The sequence below is a fragment of the Pagrus pagrus genome (genome assembly GCF_965226575.1).
Source record: "Pagrus pagrus genome assembly, chromosome: 1".
Classification (NCBI taxonomy): domain Eukaryota; kingdom Metazoa; phylum Chordata; class Actinopteri; order Spariformes; family Sparidae; genus Pagrus; species Pagrus pagrus.
In genome coordinates, this window is record NC_140185.1 from 16,951,095 (window position 1) to 16,971,384 (window position 20,290).

Consider the following 20,290-nt stretch of genomic DNA (forward strand, 5'->3'; position numbering starts at 1 on the left):
TGATGGAGTGAGACACACACCTCTGTTGTTTGAAGTTGGTGTTGAAGATCAGGACGGGCGCGATGTTGCAGAGTGACGTGTTTGGGTGCTTTTCTAGGAAATAGATGGAGAGGTGCGCGTGCAAACGTCAGTGATTTAAAAAGTTTATTAAGAAAATCAGTTAATAAGATACAAGCTGAGAATGTCTTGTGTTTATTTGTAACTTATCCGTCCAGTCTGAGGTTTTCTGAGAAGAAGGAGAGCACATGAGTTTGTGAGTGGAAGAGGCTCCTGCGCGCTGACGCACGGCACAGGTGCGCACCCGCCAAACTTTACGCGTTTACTCTGCAGTCCCCCTTCAGTGGAGCCGCCATGGAGAAATCGAGAAACTTCAGAATTGACGCCCTGCTCGCCGATGAGACCAACCGGATGAGCCGAGACCTCTCCCCGGGTCTGAGCAGCGACAGCCCCGCAGGCAGCCCGGTCTCCTGCCGCCGTGCGGACACCCCGTCCCCGCGGGCCGCGCAACTTCAGACCGGACTAATCCCCAAACCGGGTATCCTCAATCTCCCGCATCCAGGACTCGCTTCTATTCCCGGCATGTATCCCGCACCCATGTACCCGCTGTCAGCGTTGGGTGGCCAGCACCCCGCGTTCGCGTACACCGGCTTCACACAGCTAACACAGACCTACCCAGAGCACCTGAAGGCGGCTGCCATGGCGGGGTCTCTGCCCCTGGAGCACTGGATCCGCGCTGGGATCATGATGCCGCGACTGCCAGATTACAGCTGTGAGTATGAGCGGATAAGAGTATTTTTAAGGCCCCAAAATATCCAAACATAAGGCTTGATAAACAGGTGCAAAGTGTTTGTTTTTAAATTCTTCAAAGACAGAAAAAGTCCGTCAGTTATGAACCGTTTTCTGTTATCAGTGTCACAGGAAGGAGAGGATTTAATGAGGTGGTTTCACTTCTGAAGAACTGCCGAGGCGTCATAAACTCATTGAACACAGAGTGATTGTCACATAAAACTGAGTGAAGTTTCCACAGAACAAGATTATTATTAGGTCTATTTTTAGCTACAATATGCCTGATTAATCATTTTACGTCAGAAGCTCTTTCTTGCTGGTTTGTTTTCTTGTTTTCATTGTCAGAATAATCACAGCTGATTCAGTATTTAAATTATATTTGTCCCTGTGTTTTAAAAAGACTAATAAAATGTCGATGGTGTCGCCTCAGATCGGACAGAAACGGGCAGTTTTGTTTACTGAAGCTGAAAAAATACATAATGCACATTAATTATGATTTACAGCCTATTTTTTTAAAAGAAAGTTTTCCAGCACGCTGTGTGTAATATCCCACTCAAGGTAAAAAAAAACATATATTTTGTGTTAATTACAGCCACACATCGTCCCGGTCCGCAGCTACACTGGCTTCGCTTTACTGCTTATCTGTGTGTCATATTTTAATTTTGGCCCATTTATTCCTCCATAAACGCCAACCCGATGAAAATTGTCTTTGTGTGATGAAGAAACTATAAACAAACACCTAAAACGTCCTGTAGTTCATCAATAAAATCCCAAAAGCCTTCATTGAATTTTCATTAAGTTAATGGCATGCCTGTGTTTTTATGGCCTCTGCGCCCGCTTCTGCCGCGTCCCCCCGTCAACAATAAACTGGAGTAAAGCTATTACAGTTAATGATGGCCACAGAGTGCGGGCATATGTGCGCCTGTTCCCACCCACAAAATTACATTGAACTTCCTATGTCCTTGGTGTAATATAAATAAGACTACAGTGGCAGTTATTGGGGAAATATTTCAGACTGCTTTAAGACTTGAATCTTCTCCAGATGTTTCAAAATAACTTGGATTATCAAAACAATTCAGGCTAATGTGTTCAGGATAAAAACTCCACTAAAAACCGAGTGAATTCATGAGGATTTGTTGGCCAGTGTCAAATAAGAAATAAATTGTCAAACCATGAAGCCAAAGACTGATAACTCTTGTGTTCCTCCTCCAGCGGGCCCTCAGTCTGGTCTGTTGGGGAAGTGCCGGAGGCCCCGCACCGCCTTCACCAGTCAGCAGCTGCTGGAGCTGGAGAACCAGTTTAAACTCAACAAGTACCTGTCCAGACCCAAACGCTTCGAAGTGGCCACCTCACTCATGCTGACTGAAACACAGGTAAGAGAGAAACCGGTCCGCTGCACGAGCCAACGGCTTCATTTCAAGGGGAACATTCACAGAAATAAGAATGAGGGGGGGAAACCAACATAATGAATACTCCAAAACAAACACAGCACAGTCATCCAAAAGGATAACAGGATTTTAACAGACTCATACTAAAGTGAATAAGAGCAGGCACATTTCTTGGATAACTCCTGTAGGTAACACACTTATGTATCTTTTATTTAGAAAGCCTGAATGAAATCAAAAATCTCTTTTGTCCTGGCCGAGACATGCAGCAATTAACACAAAGGACAAATAACACAAATGTGATTATAAAAGCATGAATAACATTTCTATTACTGTCATGTTAAATATTTAAAACCTAAAAAACAACATAAATGACTCCTTAAAGAAGCCCATGAGCTGTATAAACCATAAAAATAACAGTCAGTCAGTAGTGTGTGGGATCCATTAACAGATACATTCATTGAATATCTTTTCATTCTGGGAAACTGCATTGTACCTTTTTTTAAAACTGATGTGGCTGCTAAAAATCATCTCATCAACGGATTTAACAAAGAGGGGTCTATATATTATTTAAAATAAAGGGCGAACAAGTTGTGTAGAGGAGCACATTGCACAACAGACACATTTTGTGTATTTCCACTTTATTACTGTGTTGATATTCGACCGTCTGTGACCGTTTTCAGCCTCAGCTGCTGAGTTTATCTCACAGAGAACGAGCAGGACTTTAATGCTCTGCGTGTGTCAGGTCGTTTATTCCTTTCTAACTCTCGTAATGTTGATGAATTATAATTACAGCGTATTTGATCATGGATGGTGAAATATTTAAAGGCCTTTTAAGCCCACGGCATTAACCAGAGGATTCATAGTTGTTGTTTTTTTACATTGTTTAAAGGTGCACTACGTAGTTTTGGGAAAGAAATTTTACTCAAAAGGAAAAAAAAATGTGCATTCATTGATTTTCACAACTGAACAAATTGAACAAAGTTAAAGAAATAAATCAAGTAAATATATGAGTTTTTATTATTACCTTTAATAATAATTAATTTTGTAAATATTTCCTTTCTGATTTTGAATTTCCTTTTCAAATCTACATAGTGCACGTTCAACGATAGGTTGCTGTTATTGTTAGGTGTCCCTAACAGAAAAACTATTTTTTATTAATACAAATACATATTAGAGGTTTTTCACTATTTCTTGAATTTGATTTGACTCATAAATTAAAGTTATTTGCTTTTTTATTGTTGAAAAAGTGAATATTGAGGTCGACAGATTTCTCTTTTTATTCAGCATCAGTCAAGTCAAGTTTATTTATAGACACTGCTTCAGATGAGGAGGGATCCCTCATCCAGGACTGGCAGAGAATTTCTTTTTTCTTTTTTTTTAAACCCAGAAGAAAGAGAGGGACTTCTGTTCTCGAGCTGCAAATGATAGATGTAATAACAGAAACATGTATTTAAATCTGTTCGGACAAACTCTAGATTATATTTTCTTCTGATAACCTTTTCTTTACTCTGTCATCTCTCCACAGGTCAAGATCTGGTTCCAAAATCGGAGGATGAAGTGGAAACGCAGCCGGAAAGCGAAGGAGCAGGCCACCGCCTCGGCCCAGTCTGAGACACAGCGACTACGCAGCGGAGGAAAAACAGCCACCAACAAACCTGACCAGAGCAGACGAGCCGCGAATCCAGACGACGGAGGGATTGATCTTGACTTGGAGGACGGAGAAGAGGAGGTAGAGGAGGAGGACGAGGAGGAGGAGGAGGAAGAAGAGGAGGAAGCGAGGCACGGTTTTCCTGTTGGGATGCCACAACCCACGGACTTCTTGCAGCGTAGCACCGACATTGGCTACAATCCCCACAGCCCTTTCTCTGACGATGAGCTGGAGGGGGTGCAAGTGGGAGGAGGTGACAGGAAGATCGGGGCAGGACTGTGAAGAGACACCCAGAGACATTACAGAGACATTTCACTGGGACATGTCTGTGTTTGAGGTTACTAGAGAAGACCGTTTCCAGACCTAAAGATCTTTGTCTCGTCTGCTCTGTGAATGTTTATGTGCTCCAATCAGGACATTTGTTGGAATCACTAATCATTCACACGCTCACAGGATCACTACACAAATATACTGTGTAAACCATCTCTGAATAAACTCATCTCTAAGTACTGTACATTTCGTAGCATGCCGAAAAGAAGATGCTCATTTCACCCCTAAAATTATCTGTTTTCACGAGCATCTGCCAAATCACCTTCTGGTCACTGTGTCTTCGCTCCATCCGCTGACAGCTGAACTCCACCCAGTGAACACGTATCGTGAATGAAGGATGTGAAGTAAGACGAGTGAACTGTGGTGCGTTTCAGACAGCGTGAGAATGTACAGTGGGCACAGCCTCTCCTGCACCATGACCACAAAAACATGTCAAATGCTGTCATTTACTTTTGTGCATTTTCTGTGAATAACAATGTTTTGTTTGTTTTTTTGTTCTCGACGATGTTTACGAATTTGTTCCTGTCACTTACATGTAAATGAACTTAATTTATTTGAATGATTGCAAAGATGAATCATACATGTATTTATCTGAAACTTGTTTGTGGTGTAACTGTGAAATTAAAAACAAATGCAGCTTTGAAGAAATAAAGAAGAGCTGAAAAATGAATCACATTTTGATCGATGTTCCTGTTTGGTTTGCCCCATCAAATGTTAATAATACATTAATAAAACAGCAATAGCAAAGAGCAGCCAGTAATGAGTGATCAGATCAATATCAACTGTCCTCGGGGAAGTTGTCGTGCTCTCCTTGAAGTGTTGCTTTAATTTAAGATGACGAAGAAAAGAACAAATGACTACAGTTTAGTATGCCAGGAAAAAGATTTAGTTTGTTAAGGTTCCCTCGTCTCAAAGTCAGTGGGTTTTTGGTTAATTGCCTGAAATACGGTCCGTGGTTAAAGGGGCTCTGTGAAAGAATTTGTAGCAATATACATGTATTAATCACGTTTTGTTTAACTGTGGATTTCTTTGTGAAATACTCGGGTCGGCTTTCCTGCAACAGAAAACCTAAAGAATGTTTCTTTATGCACGTTCTCGATCGCCTCGTCTCAGTGCCTCTCTTCGCTCCGCTACCCGAGAGCAACAATAGTTAACGTTAGTTTCGAAGTGGAGTCCGCTAACATAAAATAAGAACCCGCCTTCAACACAGCACAGGAGTTACAAAGAGCCCCGGGCCGGTCTTTGTGCCTTTATTGATAGGACAGCTGTAGGATTGACAGCGATGAGAGAGAGGGAGAGAACGACATGCAGGAAAAGGCCACAGGTCAGATTTGACATGGCGAGGACACAGCACCTGTACGTGAGGAGTATGCTCTACCAACTGAGATACTGGGGTGCCCCACCTTTAACATGTTCTTAAGAGATGTTCATGTTTTGTTCTATGACATAGAATACATCATTAAAATACCCAACACGTGAATAGTTTTTATGCTCTTGCTAATCCAAGTGGCTAAATGAGACTACAGAGGTCGTCGCGGACAGTAAACGTAATCATGCCGAACACGGAGACTCGCCTACTTGCAAGTCCGTCTTTACAGGCAGACTTTAGTTGCAATCTGTTCTAACTAACTATAAACTATCAAACTATTCTAACTTTTCAACTTGTAGATTGATCAGTTTATAGTGGAGTATGTATAGTTTAGTGCTTACAGGTGGTGACGTTGAAGTCGTGCAACCACGATGTACATCGTTTATAGCCTAACATTAGCTTCTTACTTCTGGCGATTTAATTTCAATTCATAAATCATAAAAGTGGTGCTGTGAAGATTATCTTGCTGAACATAACGTATCAAAAGTATCATAAGCTTGTGTTTGCTGCAGACCTTATTTTATGCAATAATCCAAATTACAATGATAAAAACCCATAAGCATTTTGACGAGGGAACCAGGATAACTTCTGGGTTTGCCTACAAAAATATGTCATCACTGCCGCTCTCTATCACGTAGTTGCACTATGTCAAAAAATACCAGGATGTTGAACTGCATCCAGTCATATTTCACATTATGCAAGCCAGCATGTTCTTCTGGCTATCCTGACCGTGGTCATGCCTATGTTCCCACAGCCCAATGATCCCACAGCCCTATGTTCCCACACTTCTAAGAATTTTGGGTTAGGGAAGGGGAAGAGGTTAGGGTTAGGGAAGAGGGAGTGGTAAGGGTTAGAGAAAGGGAAGGGTTGGGTTTAGGGAAGGGGAAGATGTTAGGGTTAGGGAAGGGGAAGATGTTAGGGTTAGGGAAGGGGAAGGGTTGGGTTTAGGGAAGGGGAAGTGGTTAGGGTTAGGGAAGGGGAAGGGTTTGGTTAAGGGAAGGGGAAGTGGTTAGGGTTAGGGAAGGGGAAGGGTTGGGTTTAGGGAAGGGGAAGTGGTTAGGGTTAGGGAAGGGGAAGTGGTTAGGGTAGGAACATAGGGCTGTGGGAACATAGGCATGCTCCCATTCTGACCCACAAATCTCTGTACAGCAGAAGATTTGTCAGATCGACTGAGCCGACAAGAGATGTCAGCTCAGTTATGTTGCGAATTTCACGCTACAGACTGACAGATGTATTGGCAAGACAGTCAAAGTTCAGGCATTATACAAAGTACGTACTTTGTGAGGGCAGCTGCAGTGTGTAGCTGCTAAAAGTAAAAAGAAAAAGTATGCAATGTGAAACATAGCGAAAGAGTCTGCACACAGCGGTGCTTTGAGCTAAATGCTAATTCCAACTTTCTGACCTGCTCGCGGTGAGAAAGCTAACATGCTTAAGTCTAGCAGGACTAATGTTTACCATGTTCAACAACTTAGTTTTGCATTTTAGCATGCTAACATCAGCTAATTAGCACTATAAACAAAGCAAACGTCATTTGTTTTGTTGGAATTCGGCCATAAACCAAAGAAGAAGACATTTTTGTCTGATGGAGCTCAAAGAGGGAAGATAACCATTCATCCTGAAGGGGAACGGGAATGTCTAATTTCTTGACACAGAACCACAAATGTCAACCTGCTGGTGGTACTAGAAGAAAGCTCAGAGGATCACCAAAGTCAGTTGTGTTCATCTCCTCGGGGACATGAACAGAAAGAAAGAAATACCACAAAGGTTTATGAAAACTTCACTCATAGGAAAAAGGTCCATGTTTTCATTAACAATCCGGCATTAAAAGAAAAAAAAACTTTTTACCTTCACATCTTTTTCCTCTCCTCCCTGTTCTTCCACAGCTACTGCACTCCGTCTGCTGCATCAGATCAAAAGTAATTCTCAGTTAACTGTTTTTAATTTATTACAGAGGCTCTCAGATATTAATTACTCAGTGGGGTTTACTGATAGCCAAATAATTAAGTTAATGAAGAGGAAGTAAAGCAATCAAAAGCCTGATGGTGATGTCACACAGGCCCAATTTAATTTCCAGGAGCAACAGCGTGATGAGTGTGTGTAACTGCGGCGGGGCGTTTTTATTGGGCAGCCATGTAAGGGTTGTGATTAAAGAGCAGATTGGAGGACATGCAGTGTGGAGTCATTTAGCCCCCTCTCAGACCACAGTCACATGTTTATATAGTGATTAAATGCATTCTTAATGGCTGGACAGACACCGGCCCCCTCCTGTGAAAAAAAGAAAACAAAGCAGGACTGTGCAAGGATTAGAAGTAGTGCTTTTAAACACTGATGCAAGAAGCTTAATCATGTGTTCAACTCCAAAAATATGAGAAACTAATAAGACTCTCAAGGTTTTCCAAAGAATATCAACAATAATCTATGAGATTATTCACTATTTAATCAAATAGGCTATTAGGAGTTTCTAGCACAAAGTCTCTATTGAAGTGTTGAACACTCATTTTAGGGGGAGTGAGGGGCAGAGACTAACCCCCTTAACAACCTTTATCAGTGAAAACATTTAATTTTAAATTCATATATTAATATGCACTGAAAACACTTGAACTAATTAAAAAGGCAAAACAATGTTTTTAAGTTTTTGAAAATGGGTTCCCCCTCTTACAGTGGTTTGGTCCACTGCCAATCAACCTGCACCTCACACACATCAGCGCTCAGCATGAGCAGACTCTGGGAGTGTGGTCATGCTGCTGGCTAACCACGGCAGTAAGCTACACTGCAAAACTTAACTGAAGGTCAAAAAATTATATTTTTCTCCTGTCACAAAATGGTAGGTTTAAGCTCAAAAACCACTTAGTTTGTGCCAGAAAAAACATTTTTCAGTTTTACCTCTAAATAGCTACCTGTTTCGTCACCACAAACAGGGCTGTACATGTTCCAGGCATCCTTAAAAACACCCAGCATCGTTGCCACAAACAGCTGCAAATGGCTCGACTGCCTGTAATAAAACGTCTTCTGTCAACACAAACACGGCTAGAAAGCTTCTCGAGTTCACCTTAAAAATATCCAGTGGCGTCACTTTTACAAATGTTGAAACAGAGCGTCAGTTAATCTAATAAAGATGTAATGTGAATGTGCTATTACACATTTTGTGCAAATGTAAATATAGCAGCCTATGATGTGCTAATTTTTGAGACGGTGTGTCTGTTTTTTATTTACTTCCACCTTAATAATAAAAACACATTTACAGTTATGACTTCATTTTTTTGTGCCTGATTCCTTCACGTTTTGTTCAAGCAAGATAATCTTCACAGATGAACGCCACTTTTGGGCGTAAATTAAATCGCTAGAAGTAAAAAGCTAATGTCAGGCTATAAACTGACTACACGGCGATCACATTATTTAAACGTCACCACCACCAGGCATCTTACTACACAGTTACGATACAGGTTTTCTATAAACTGATCAATCTACAAGTTTAAAAGTTAGAGTTAGTATAGTTTGTACCTGTAAAGCCTTTAACGGTGTGAAGACGTTTAATGTCTGCGACGTCTGTAGTCTCAATTAGCCACTTCTTAGCAACGGCCGTTTTTAGGACACGTTAGCGCTTTATAATGAACTTGTGGGACATTTGATGATGTTTTTTTATGTGGTAGAACAAAACATGTAAATATCTTGAGCCTGTAGTGACCACAGACTTTATTTCAGGCATTTTTAATCGAAAATAATTCAAAACTCTCACAGTTTTTGAGACGAGGGAACTGATTTCCGGGTTTTAGGACTACAACCTACACCGCCCTGCTCACCACATTATGGATACAGTTTACACGTCTCACTTAAAGGACTTCAAGAGTCTTCATTGAACTTTTCAGACTTGATTTAATGGGCGAGAACAGAATTCACAACAAGCCGGCAGCAGACTGAACCTCGATCAAACTGCGGCTTTTAATTTGCCTGATGAAAAATCACGAGAATCGATAGGAGCTCGTTTAGTTGTGTGACTTGTCAGCTGCATGACAAACGCCATTTGGCCCGTTTTATGACACGGGCCCTCCTCTGACACAGTACAAAAATCACAGCTAATTGATAAGGCAGTGGAGCAATATATGGAGGTCATTGATTCTGTTTCTCCTCTAATTTAATCTGAATACACCAGTCATGTTGATTAAAAATTCCCCGCGTAAATAACAGTTATTGCTGATAATGCTGTCAGTTTTCTCGACAGCCAGCCCGACAAAAAGTGCTGACGGCCTCCCTCCACCTCTTGTCTTTTTTAAACCAATAACGCATAGTGAGCCTGTGTCTTTCTATAAAGACGTTTCACTGTCTATTGAATCACTCAAGTCACCCCCGAGATGTCAGCTCGGCCCTCAAACACGGAGCTGTTACCAGAAACTCCCCGTTTTCATAGTTAGACAAATAAATCGGCCTCTTTTTTTAGCTTTGTTGGATCGTAAATCACAGAGCCCCTTTAAATATTTACACCCTGTAGTTTAATCAATCAGCGAAATGTCGGGCTCATTACGTAAATATGAACAGATTGTGCGATCTTTTAACGTAATCACACGTATTGGTGCAGGTTTCCCCGGGCCCTGTCCTGTCACTTAACTAATGGGCGAGTCAGGCAGAGAGTGACGGGCCCCAATAAATTCACATCTGTCCGACTCAAAACGCTCTCTAAAGCGTGGAAAAGGCTCCGTTTTTACCAATAAAGTTTATTGAAAAGGCCGAGGGGGGAATGTATTCATGAGAGTCGTTTATTGTTGCAGGAAATGTTACAGGTGTTGTTGTTTTTTTTATACAAATAACAGTGGATATAGTGTCAATGTAACCTTCAGTTCTGCTGATCAGCGAAAAGATTTAACCTGCAGCAAACCAAAGGAAACGAAAAACCCTGTTGTGTTTACTGTGGGTGAAATCAATTTGATCTGACAGTAAAGAATGAAGAAAGAACAGCTGGGGAGGAATAAAAAGATTTTATTTAGCTATCATGACATTTCTGATACTGATAAATAAAGAGCACCAAACTGTTTCCACTGGCGTTTAACCAACAAGGTCCGTGTCTGCCCTCTAGTGGCAAAATGAAAGAAGACACTGTGCCTGACTTGACCTATTTTTTTATGCATCTTGACTTGTTTAAGTAATATTTCAATAAGGGTAACAGCAAGCTTAACATATGTCCATATGTTTCCTCACACAGACTATTTTGCAGCTTTTATTTGCTTTTGCGCATTTTAGAAAGCTTCCTCATATTTAAATAGTCAACCAATAACATCAGTTGTTAATTGAGGGATAAAAACAAGTAGCCTATAGCTGCTGCAAAAGACAGGTCATAATGCTAGTTTTAGACATCCGTGATTGATTTGTAACTAATAGGCTAATAGACTGGTTAGGTTTAGGATTAGAACTAACAATTATATCAATTTAACTTCTTGACAGTTTGTATTAAAAGGAGATCTATTGTGCTTTTTAAGATTTTTCTTTTCCTTCAGTGTTTTAAAGGTTCTTGTGCATGTAAAAGATGGTGAAAGTTAAAAAGGTCCAAGTCCACACCAACAGAGGCCCCTCTCTCCCACAGAAAGCACTGCTCATGAAACGCCTCGGCAGTAGCCCCGACTTTAATCCTGTGACTTTGTGTCATCACACTGCGTCACTCATTTGGATAATGTATGGCTAGCGTCTAGTTTTCCGCATGAGAATTGATTTAGCACAGCTGCTCTGTTGTTCTTATCTGTGCTGGCTCAGGCATATGTGAGCTGACCAATCAGAGAAGACTTGGTATACAGGAGGGAGGCCTTAAAGAGACAGGAGCTGTAACAAAGCATTTCAGACAGAGCTGCTGTGGACAGCATGAGAAAACTGATGTGTTTTGAGCTTTAAAGCATGTAAACCTATTCTAGTAGTAACCCAAAATAATTATTTAAAGTCACAATGTAGTAAGAGATGAGAAGTTTTGACAACCCTCAGTTTAACTGCGGATTGCGGATGCTATTGTTTACAATACAGCTTGTCTTCTTCTTCTTCTTTTTCTTCTTTATCATCTTCTCCTTCTTCTGTTTCTTCTTCTTTGTCTCCTCTTTCTTCTTCTTCTTCTTCTTCTTGTGTTTCTTCTTCTCCTTCTTCACCTGTTTCTTCTTCTTCCTCTTCTTCTTCTTCTCCTTCTTCTGTTTCTTCTTCTTTGTCTCCTCTTTCTTCTTCTTCTTCTTCTTCTTCTTCTTCCTCTTCTTCTTCTTCTTCTTCTTCTTTTGTTTCTTCTTCATCTTCTTCTGTTTCTTCTTTTTCTGTCTTCTTCTTATTTTTATTATTACATTCTTGTTGTCGTTTTTGTACGACCCAAATAACCTACATATATTACATGAATGCCTACATCTCTTAGCCTCTTCTTCTTCTTCTCTTAAATATCTCCGCTCCTCTCTGCGCATATAAAATGCGCACTTTGTGCGCCGCTCGGCTCTTTGAGGAGCGCTTGTGTGTGAGGGGCGGGGCGGGCCGACCTGAGCAGGGCGGGTCTTCCTGCTTTGGAAGCGCCTGACAGACCAAATGAAAAGCGTGCAGACTTTACTCTCAAACTCCTCATCCTCACTCTGCAGCGTCTGCTAGCTGATCTGAGTGCAGACTCGTCAGAAACACGTCACACAGACTGCAGACAAACACTGACTGTGAACATGGCCTCCTCAGAGCTCGGTAAGAGTTTCTTCTTCACTTTGATTAACTCGCTGTCGTCACTATAAAGTTTTGCGCTGCGACATGCAGGATGGCTGCTAGCTCTAGCTAACGTTAGCCAACGTGGTCAGTGCAGTCTAAGCTAACACACAGCTTTATGTCTCCATTTAAAAAGTGAGTGTAAATGTTTGTTCGGTCTCCTCTTCGTGTGTCCTCAGCACTTTTGAGTGTGTCCGACAAAACTGGACTGGTGGACTTCGCCAAAAGGCTGGTGGATGTGGGTCTGTCTCTGGTCGCCTCAGGTGGTACAGCCAAAGCCCTGCGTGATGCTGGACTGGCTGTCAGGTGGGTGCTGAATAAAAGTGAAATCCAGTGCAGTTGTGTTTGTTTTTTACCTCTTAAATCCACTAAATCCTGTAGCCTCGCCACCTGTGGATGGCCTCTGACCTGTCAGTGTCTCTGCTGTGTGTCAGGGACGTGTCTGAGCTGACTGGACACCCGGAGATGCTGGGAGGCAGAGTGAAGACCCTCCATCCTGCTGTCCATGGAGGCATCCTGGCCAGGAAAACCCCCTCCGACTCAGCAGACATGGAGAAGTTGGGCTACAGCCTGGTCAGGTGAGAGAAGCACTGCAAACCACTGGAAACATCTAAAACATTCACATTTTCAAAAAAGCCTCGGCTGTACTATAATATGGTGGATATTTATTTCTATGTACAATAAACTTACAAATAATCACTGCAGAGTTGAGTGAACTATGTTGAATCAAAGAGCGTGTGTCACTTGTATCACACTCTAATATGGTTAAAGTATAGACTGGTGTTGTGCTATTAGGAAGCACATGTAGCTGATTTAGCAGCTGGTTAATTGGAAAACTGCTGTTCCTGCTTTAAACTCATCTTGTGACTCTTATTTGTTCAGGACTGGAAGACTGTGATTAGGTATGAGATGTCAGTGTTGTCTTTGCAGAAAGAAACTACACACATGATGGTGACAGAATTTGGCCCAGATTAGATAATAGGATCAATGTCTTTGTCTTTTTCTCCTTGTGTGCATGAGATATAAAGGTTGAATGGATCGTTTGATTAGGATGGAAGAATAAGTATGAAGCTCATACTGCAAGGCAGCTGATGTTCGTACAGGGAGTCACACTGACCCCATAAAAATAGGTGGTTGCTTTTGGCCTGTGGCCCTCCATTAAGCTTCAGTGTTGGCCCTCCAACTTAGAGACGTAGACGACAATGTTGAAAACGTTTTAGCCGAAAGGGAAGTCTGTTTGACATGCTGCTTTATCAGAGGCAGTAAAATAGCAGGAAATTAATTAACTCCAACTTTGACTGCTGCTTTAATCATTGAAGACATTTATAAAAGCCAAACATTTGCTGGTCTCAGCTTCTCAGATGTGAATATTTGCTGGCTCTTTTTTATATAAAATCTAAATTAAATATCCGTGGGTTTTGGACTATTGGGTCGACAAAAGAAGCATTGGAAGATGTCTTGTGGGCTTTATCACTCTTTTTAGATAAGCAAGACGAAATGCTGAAAATTATCCATAAATTGGTCAATGAAATTAATTGTTTTCCGCACAGTTAGAGCAGAGAATCCTACTGTTGTTTATTCCATCTGAAATGGACAAAATAAATGAAAGAAAACTGATAAATTGGAGTCGTTGTAGATTTTCTCTGACAAAGCACCGAGTGTTGAACTGTGAATGGATTTAACAGCGTAATTTTGAGCACATGAGGATCCATGTGCACAGAGCCTCACATGGTATTTCTAATCTTTGCAAAAGACCCAAATGATGTCACATATACTCTTTTTACATTTGACCCAATTTTTTAAAAAGTCAAACGAGTTTCTCCATTGGTTCATTTTGAGAGGCCATGAGCATGAACACACTGTGAAAGCTAGAGTAAAGAGCAAGTCTTACCTTTTATCACGAAGACATTTTCTGAAGGTGCACTCACAAGGGAAACTGTTTGAATGTTGGGCCTCAGAGGTCCCAGTACTTTCTGACACTGATATCGCATGATTTAAATTAGAAAGGTCATCCTAAATGTAGTCTTGTTTTCTGTGGTAAGTATGTGTATGGTGTTTGGATTTTTTTCAAACAGATGATGATGATCTTCATGTAGACTGACATTTATTCTGCGTTTCTCATTTTAAGAGTGGTGGTGTGCAACCTCTACCCATTTGTGAAGACTGTCTCTAATCCGAGCGTCACAGTGGAAGACGCTGTGGAGCAGATCGATATCGGTGAGTTGTGCAGATGAGATTGCGTGCGTTTACTTTCAGAATGATAAGCTAAATTAGATTAAATGTGTAAAAATAATGCTAATGCACAGCACCTAAAGATAATTATGTCACATTGCATTAAAAACTACGTGTTCCTCACTAATATGAAAGGTACTATGATGATGATTACGATTCTTCTCAGGCGGCGTAACTCTGTTGAGAGCAGCAGCCAAGAATCATGCTCGCGTCACTATGGTGTGTGATCCTGCTGACTACTCGCTGGTTGCCAAGGAGATGGAGAGTTCAGGAGACAAAGATACAGCCCTGGAAACACGCAAGACGCTGGCCCTCAAAGTAACATTGCTGCTCTCTTTCCCACACCATTTTGAGTTACAAGTATATGAACTGAGTTTGTACAAGACTAACACATTTAGGGTGACTTCTGGCGCACATTAAGCTACAAGATTAACAGTATTTCTTCCCCAGTGCTTAACTTTTAGAAATGTGAGGGTCGTTTTAGGAAGGGACTCATGAGCTCAAAGTTTTATGGACACTTTATTTATTTATTTAATATTCATTTGGCTGTGAGTCAGAACCAGAACACTTTACATTAGAGCTGAAAGGAGTTTATTTACCAAAAACTATTGTCAACAATTTTAAAAATCGTCTTAAAAGTATTTCAAAATAGAAATGCACTGGTTTCAGCTTCTCACATGAGAATTAATTAAATATCTTGTTTTAGACTGTTCTGACAAAATAAGCTGTTTTAATATTTTTTTATCTTTGACTTTGGAAAATCATGACTAGAATTTTTCAGGATTTTCTTACATCTCATTGACCAAATTATTGCAGACACAATGGTTGCATTGTTAATTGATCATGAGAATAATAGTTGGCAGCAGCCCGACATTAAAATCTGTAAAATTCACTCTCTTAAACTATAACAAGTTTGATGAGACATGAATTTTTTTTTTTTTTTTTTGGTTAGAAGGACTTAAATTGTGTTTTACTGATCAGACTTCCTTGATCTTCTAATCACATGTACCTCAAACATTGTTAATCCACCCTGTCACTGTTCAGACTTGTCCCAGTCTTATCTCAGTTAAAGCAAATGGTTTGGAATAAGAGGTGATTCATGCCTTTTGGCTTTTTTAATGAATGTGCAGGCCTCTGGCTTAAAATGACGGTTGCACAATAGTAACGACATGCTGATAGACTGTTACGAAACGCATTAAAAGGCAAGGAGGTTTCTGAGACAGAAGTCAGTTAAAATAATCAATATGTTACATTTCACTCAGTTTATGTCACCAAGTTGTGTCTTTGTCAGTACTGATTGTAGCCTGTGCTCCCTTGATTTTGTCATTTCTCCTGCACTGACCCTCATCTCTAAGCAAAGTCCAGTTCAGGATTGTTATCACTGTGTTGACATTTGTGTTTAGGTCACAGAGTTGAACATTTGACAGCCTGTGAACTTTCCTTCTATAGACGCACTAAACTAAATGAGTTAAATGGATCCGTTCGAGCTCAGAAATGGCTTTGCTTTGCTTTGGGATGATGCCCACAGAAATGATGCAGATGTAGTCGTCATAATGTCGCCACAACCTTGTATGAAATTCGTAATTGTCGAATGTTAAGTTGTAAATGCTTTGAGGTTTATATCTCTTCTTTGGTACTCAGTCGAAGATGTAGTCTTTCTCATCTGCATGTATTTTATGGTCTTTGCTCTTCAGGCCTTCACACACACAGCACAGTACGATGAGGCCATATCAGACTACTTTCGTGGACAGTACAGTCGTGGCGTTTCCCAGCTGCCTCTACGCTACGGCATGAACCCTCACCAAGCACCTGCCCAACTCTACACCCTGCGCCCAGCCCTCCCCCTCAAAGGTAGACTTGCATCACATCACAACAACGTGTCAGTGTTAGCACTGTTTAGCAATTTGTCTCTAAAGGAGTCGTTTGAACTTTTGGGAAATACTATTATTACCCTAGAGCCAGACTAGCTGTTTTCATATTTTCCAGACTTGTATTTAAAAGACACAATGAGAGTGGTATTGATCTTCTGAGCAAACTTTCTGCTTGAATGCAAATAAATGTATTAACCCATGGTTTTGTCCAGACCAACTAACAGTGATTGCAACAGAAGAAGCGCCAGCACAGCAGAGTTTAAATTATGAATGAAACAGCAGGGGTTTTGGCAGTTGTGCCTGTCATTATTCCCAGATTAGAGCTGACAACAGCAGTGTTTCCCCTACCCTTCAACTGGGGGGAAAGCACGCCCCCCCAAAAGAAAGGGACAAAGCATGCGTCTTTCATGCGTTTCACTCCTGAGCCGTGAACGCTCACGTGTCCCTACCAAGCGTGTGGCTTATCGCTGCTCACACACAGCAAAGAAGAGGATCTGGTGTGATTGACAGTAACCCGAGCTGAAGACATACGCTCAGTGCAAAATGTATTTTCTGTTCTAATTTGACCTGTTTTTGTTTTATAAATTTATTTAGCCTCAGAATATGTGTGATGGGGAGGGTAAAGGGGAAAAACAAAGATTTTTGTCATATTGTATTGTTACGTGTATAGTGAATAGTACAGTGCACCCAGGGGAAACACTGAACAGAAATAAAATCCTGTGTAAGATAGAAGTTTTTTTTTTTGACAGGATGAGAGGGAGATAATTCAGTATGATGCTGATTTGAAATAGTGAAAGTTACAAATTTATCCTTAAATGTCTTTGATTTTTGCTCTTGCTTCTATTCCTGTGACTGCCCCCTCTCAGTCGTCAACGGTTCCCCTGGCTTCATCAACCTGTGTGATGCTCTGAACGCCTGGCAACTGGTCAGAGAGTTAAAGGGCGCCCTTGGCATGGCTGCTGCCACTTCCTTCAAACATGTCAGCCCTGCAGGTAAGGCCAGAAGAGACTCACCCTTCACAGTATAAATGTAGTAAATGTATATCAGAAATAACTCGTCACAAATTTCTTCTGAAGGAGCTGCAGTAGGAGTTCCTCTGACTGAGGAGGAAGCCAAAGTGTGCATGGTGCATGACATGCTAAAGGATCTGACTCCGCTGGCCACGGCCTACGCCAGGGCAAGAGGTCGGGAACAATGAATTGTATAGTACAGTACAGTACATAACCTGGAGTGTATGATGTTACGTTCACAGTGAGGCATCATTTTACTGCTATCATCCACATCTCTGGAAGAGCCTTCCTAAAGACCTGAGGGCAGCAGAGAATGTTGGTATTTTTAAAAAGCAAAAAGTCCTACTTTTTTAAAATCTGGCTTTTTATTCAACTTTATTTGTCTAATTATGTGTTTTATTAAAGTGTGTCATCATTTCCTGTTTTTTGTTGATTACTCTGTGTGGAATGGGGTGAGAGGACTATTGTTTTCCCTGTGAAGTGCTTTGTGTTTGACTGTTTGTATGAAAAGTGCTGTACAAATAACTAAATTAGATTAATCAGAGTTTAACTCTTTCAACACCCCCAGGTTCAGACAGGATGTCTTCTTTTGGAGACTTCATCGCTGTGTCAGATGTGTGCGATGTTCCCACTGCCAAGATTATATCAAGAGAGGTAAAATCGTGTGTCAAAGAACAAACTCAGATTAAGTTTTCTTTTTGTTGTGACGTTGTTTTGCTTAATCGTGATTCAATTTGATTTCTCTCAGGTGTCCGATGGCATAATTGCTCCTGGTTATGATGAGGAGGCACTGAAGATTCTCTCCAAAAAGAAGAATGGCAACTACTGTGTGCTTCAGGTGAGAGGTTTCTATCAATCTCTGTTTTTAAATAAGGGTGTTTCCAATCAGTTTCTGATTCAAAAATGTGTATCTTGTCCCAGATGGATCCAGACTATGAGCCTGATGAGACTGAGGTGAGGGTGTTGTTTGGTCTCTATCTCAAACAAAAGAGGAATGGAGGACTAATCGATAAGAAATTCTTCAGCAACGTTGTCTCCAAGGGCTCTGTGAGTGTTTACTTATTGTATTTTAGGCTCATTCTGCTATGTACTTAAATCATTTTTACACAACATACCTGAAGAATTGACTATTTGATTGTTTCTGTCCTCAAGCTCTCTGAGGAAGCTGTGCGTGACCTCACTGTGGCCACCATCGCTGTCAAGTACACCCAGTCCAACTCTGTCTGCTATGCTAAAGATGGACAGGTAAGAACAGGCTGCTGAAAGGAGGAGAAAGGAATCTGGCTGAATCGTACCGTTTTTCTCAAATGTTTCCCGTTGTCTGCAATTGACAGGTTGTCGGTATCGGCGCGGGTCAGCAGTCTCGTATCCACTGCACGCGGCTGGCAGGTGACAAAGCTGATAACTGGTGGCTGAGACACCACCCTCGTGTCCTGAACATGAAGTTTCGCAGTGGAGTGAAGCGAGCGGAGATGGCCAATGCAATCGACCAGTATGTGAGCAACACCATTGGAGAGGTAAGATAAGGCAGATAAAGCAGCAGTTACGGTAAAACATGCAGGGGGGAAAAAAATAATCATGAATTTCTCTATGTGGGGGAAAAAATTTTATGAGAAACTGAGATTTTTTTTTTCATGTGTGAAACTGAGTGGGGGAAAAATGGCAGGAGGATGAGCCTTACAAAAATAGTTACTTGTTTTCAGAAGAAAAATTCAGGATTTGATTTTGTGAACCGATTCCGATTGTATTTTATAAAGTGGTTAATGAAGTAGTGTAATGGTATCCATGTCAGTGGCCGGTCATTGTTATCCCATTAGCCACCACTCTAAACAAAACTACAGTAAGTTGGCTGTGGCGACAGTAGACATCCCGTTATTTGAATAAATTGGTTTCACAGTGACTGTCAGCTCCACACAGTCCATCTGTCTGCTCTGTGTTGACTGATTTTCAACGTCACATCTTATCACAAAATGTGCCAAATGAACGAAACGTCTTGCATTGTGTGTATTTTGTGTTGACAGGGCCCAGACTTGGCAGTTTGGAAGTCGATGTACGACGAGGTGCCTGAGCTTCTGTCAGAGACTGAAAAGAAGAACTGGATCAGCTCCCTACAGGCTGTAGCTGTCAGCTCTGACGCCTTCTTCCCCTTCAGAGATAACATAGATCGTGCTAAACGGGTAAATATAACACACCTCTCACAAAAGCATAGATTTATACCGTATCCACCATAAAAATTGCATGGGAATGGCCTACAGGCGCCTTTTACACACGTGTCACTTCTAGTTTGGAAACTATTAATCATGAAGACAGTTGTGTGCTGACGAGCTTGCCAACCATCGTTACTAACATTTCCTTCCTGTGTGTCTGTCTGCAGAGCGGCGTTGAGTACATCGCAGCTCCAGCGGGCTCTGCTGCTGACGAGGTTGTGATTAATGCCTGTAATGAGCAGGCCATCACCCTGGTTCACACCAACCTCCGGCTCTTCCACCACTGAACACCTCAACGCTCTTCCAGGTGTTCTTTAAACTCCACTCACAGTTTAGCATTATTAGGGAGTCAAACTCTTTCTAACGTTCTTGACACTCAAAACATTCCTGAGCATCTTGTGTAGAAGTTACACATGCACATTTTGTAACACTTGATTTGCATTCCTGACCTGTGGTCCTAACGTTAGAGAAAGAGATACAGTAACTGTTGTTCACTCTGGTTCAGTAGCATTTACTGTGAAATAAACTCTTAATGACAGTTCATGTGCATCCTGCCTGGGTTATTTTTAAGCCATGGTGTCTCTGTCTCTCTGCATGACAATGTTGGTGGTCGGTACATCATTTTTCATGTTTTTAATTACTTTTGTGGTCCGCTGAATGTTCAGCTAGCGCCATCATCAGCTCAAAGTTATTACCGCCCCAATACTCTGGTTTATGACATTCCCATCAGCCTCAGCTGATGTTTAGCAGTTA

The 20,290-nt window shown here is 41.3% G+C and overlaps 2 protein-coding genes across 2 annotated transcripts; both read left to right on the forward strand.

Moving 5' to 3' along the window:
* Positions 1–351: 351 nt before the first annotated feature.
* On the forward strand, positions 352–4,723 carry mnx2b (motor neuron and pancreas homeobox 2b; the record flags this gene model as incomplete). The annotated part of the gene is made up of 3 exons (XM_084350242.1): positions 352–769; positions 1,999–2,159; positions 3,700–4,723. The coding sequence occupies 3 exons, from the start codon at positions 352–354 to the stop codon at positions 4,102–4,104; spliced, it is 984 nt and encodes a 327-aa protein (XP_084206368.1). The 3' UTR covers positions 4,105–4,723.
* A 7,291-nt stretch (positions 4,724–12,014) lies between these two features.
* Positions 12,015–20,078, forward strand: atic (5-aminoimidazole-4-carboxamide ribonucleotide formyltransferase/IMP cyclohydrolase). Its single transcript, XM_084361520.1, has 15 exons — positions 12,015–12,199; positions 12,397–12,523; positions 12,652–12,795; positions 14,346–14,434; positions 14,616–14,767; positions 16,144–16,300; positions 17,187–17,312; positions 17,397–17,504; positions 17,899–17,984; positions 18,079–18,168; positions 18,252–18,377; positions 18,483–18,575; positions 18,665–18,847; positions 19,352–19,507; positions 19,705–20,078. Exons 1-15 carry the CDS (start codon positions 12,181–12,183, stop codon positions 19,822–19,824), a joined length of 1,776 nt encoding a protein of 591 aa, XP_084217646.1. The 5' UTR covers positions 12,015–12,180; the 3' UTR covers positions 19,825–20,078.
* Positions 20,079–20,290: the final 212 nt, after the last annotated feature.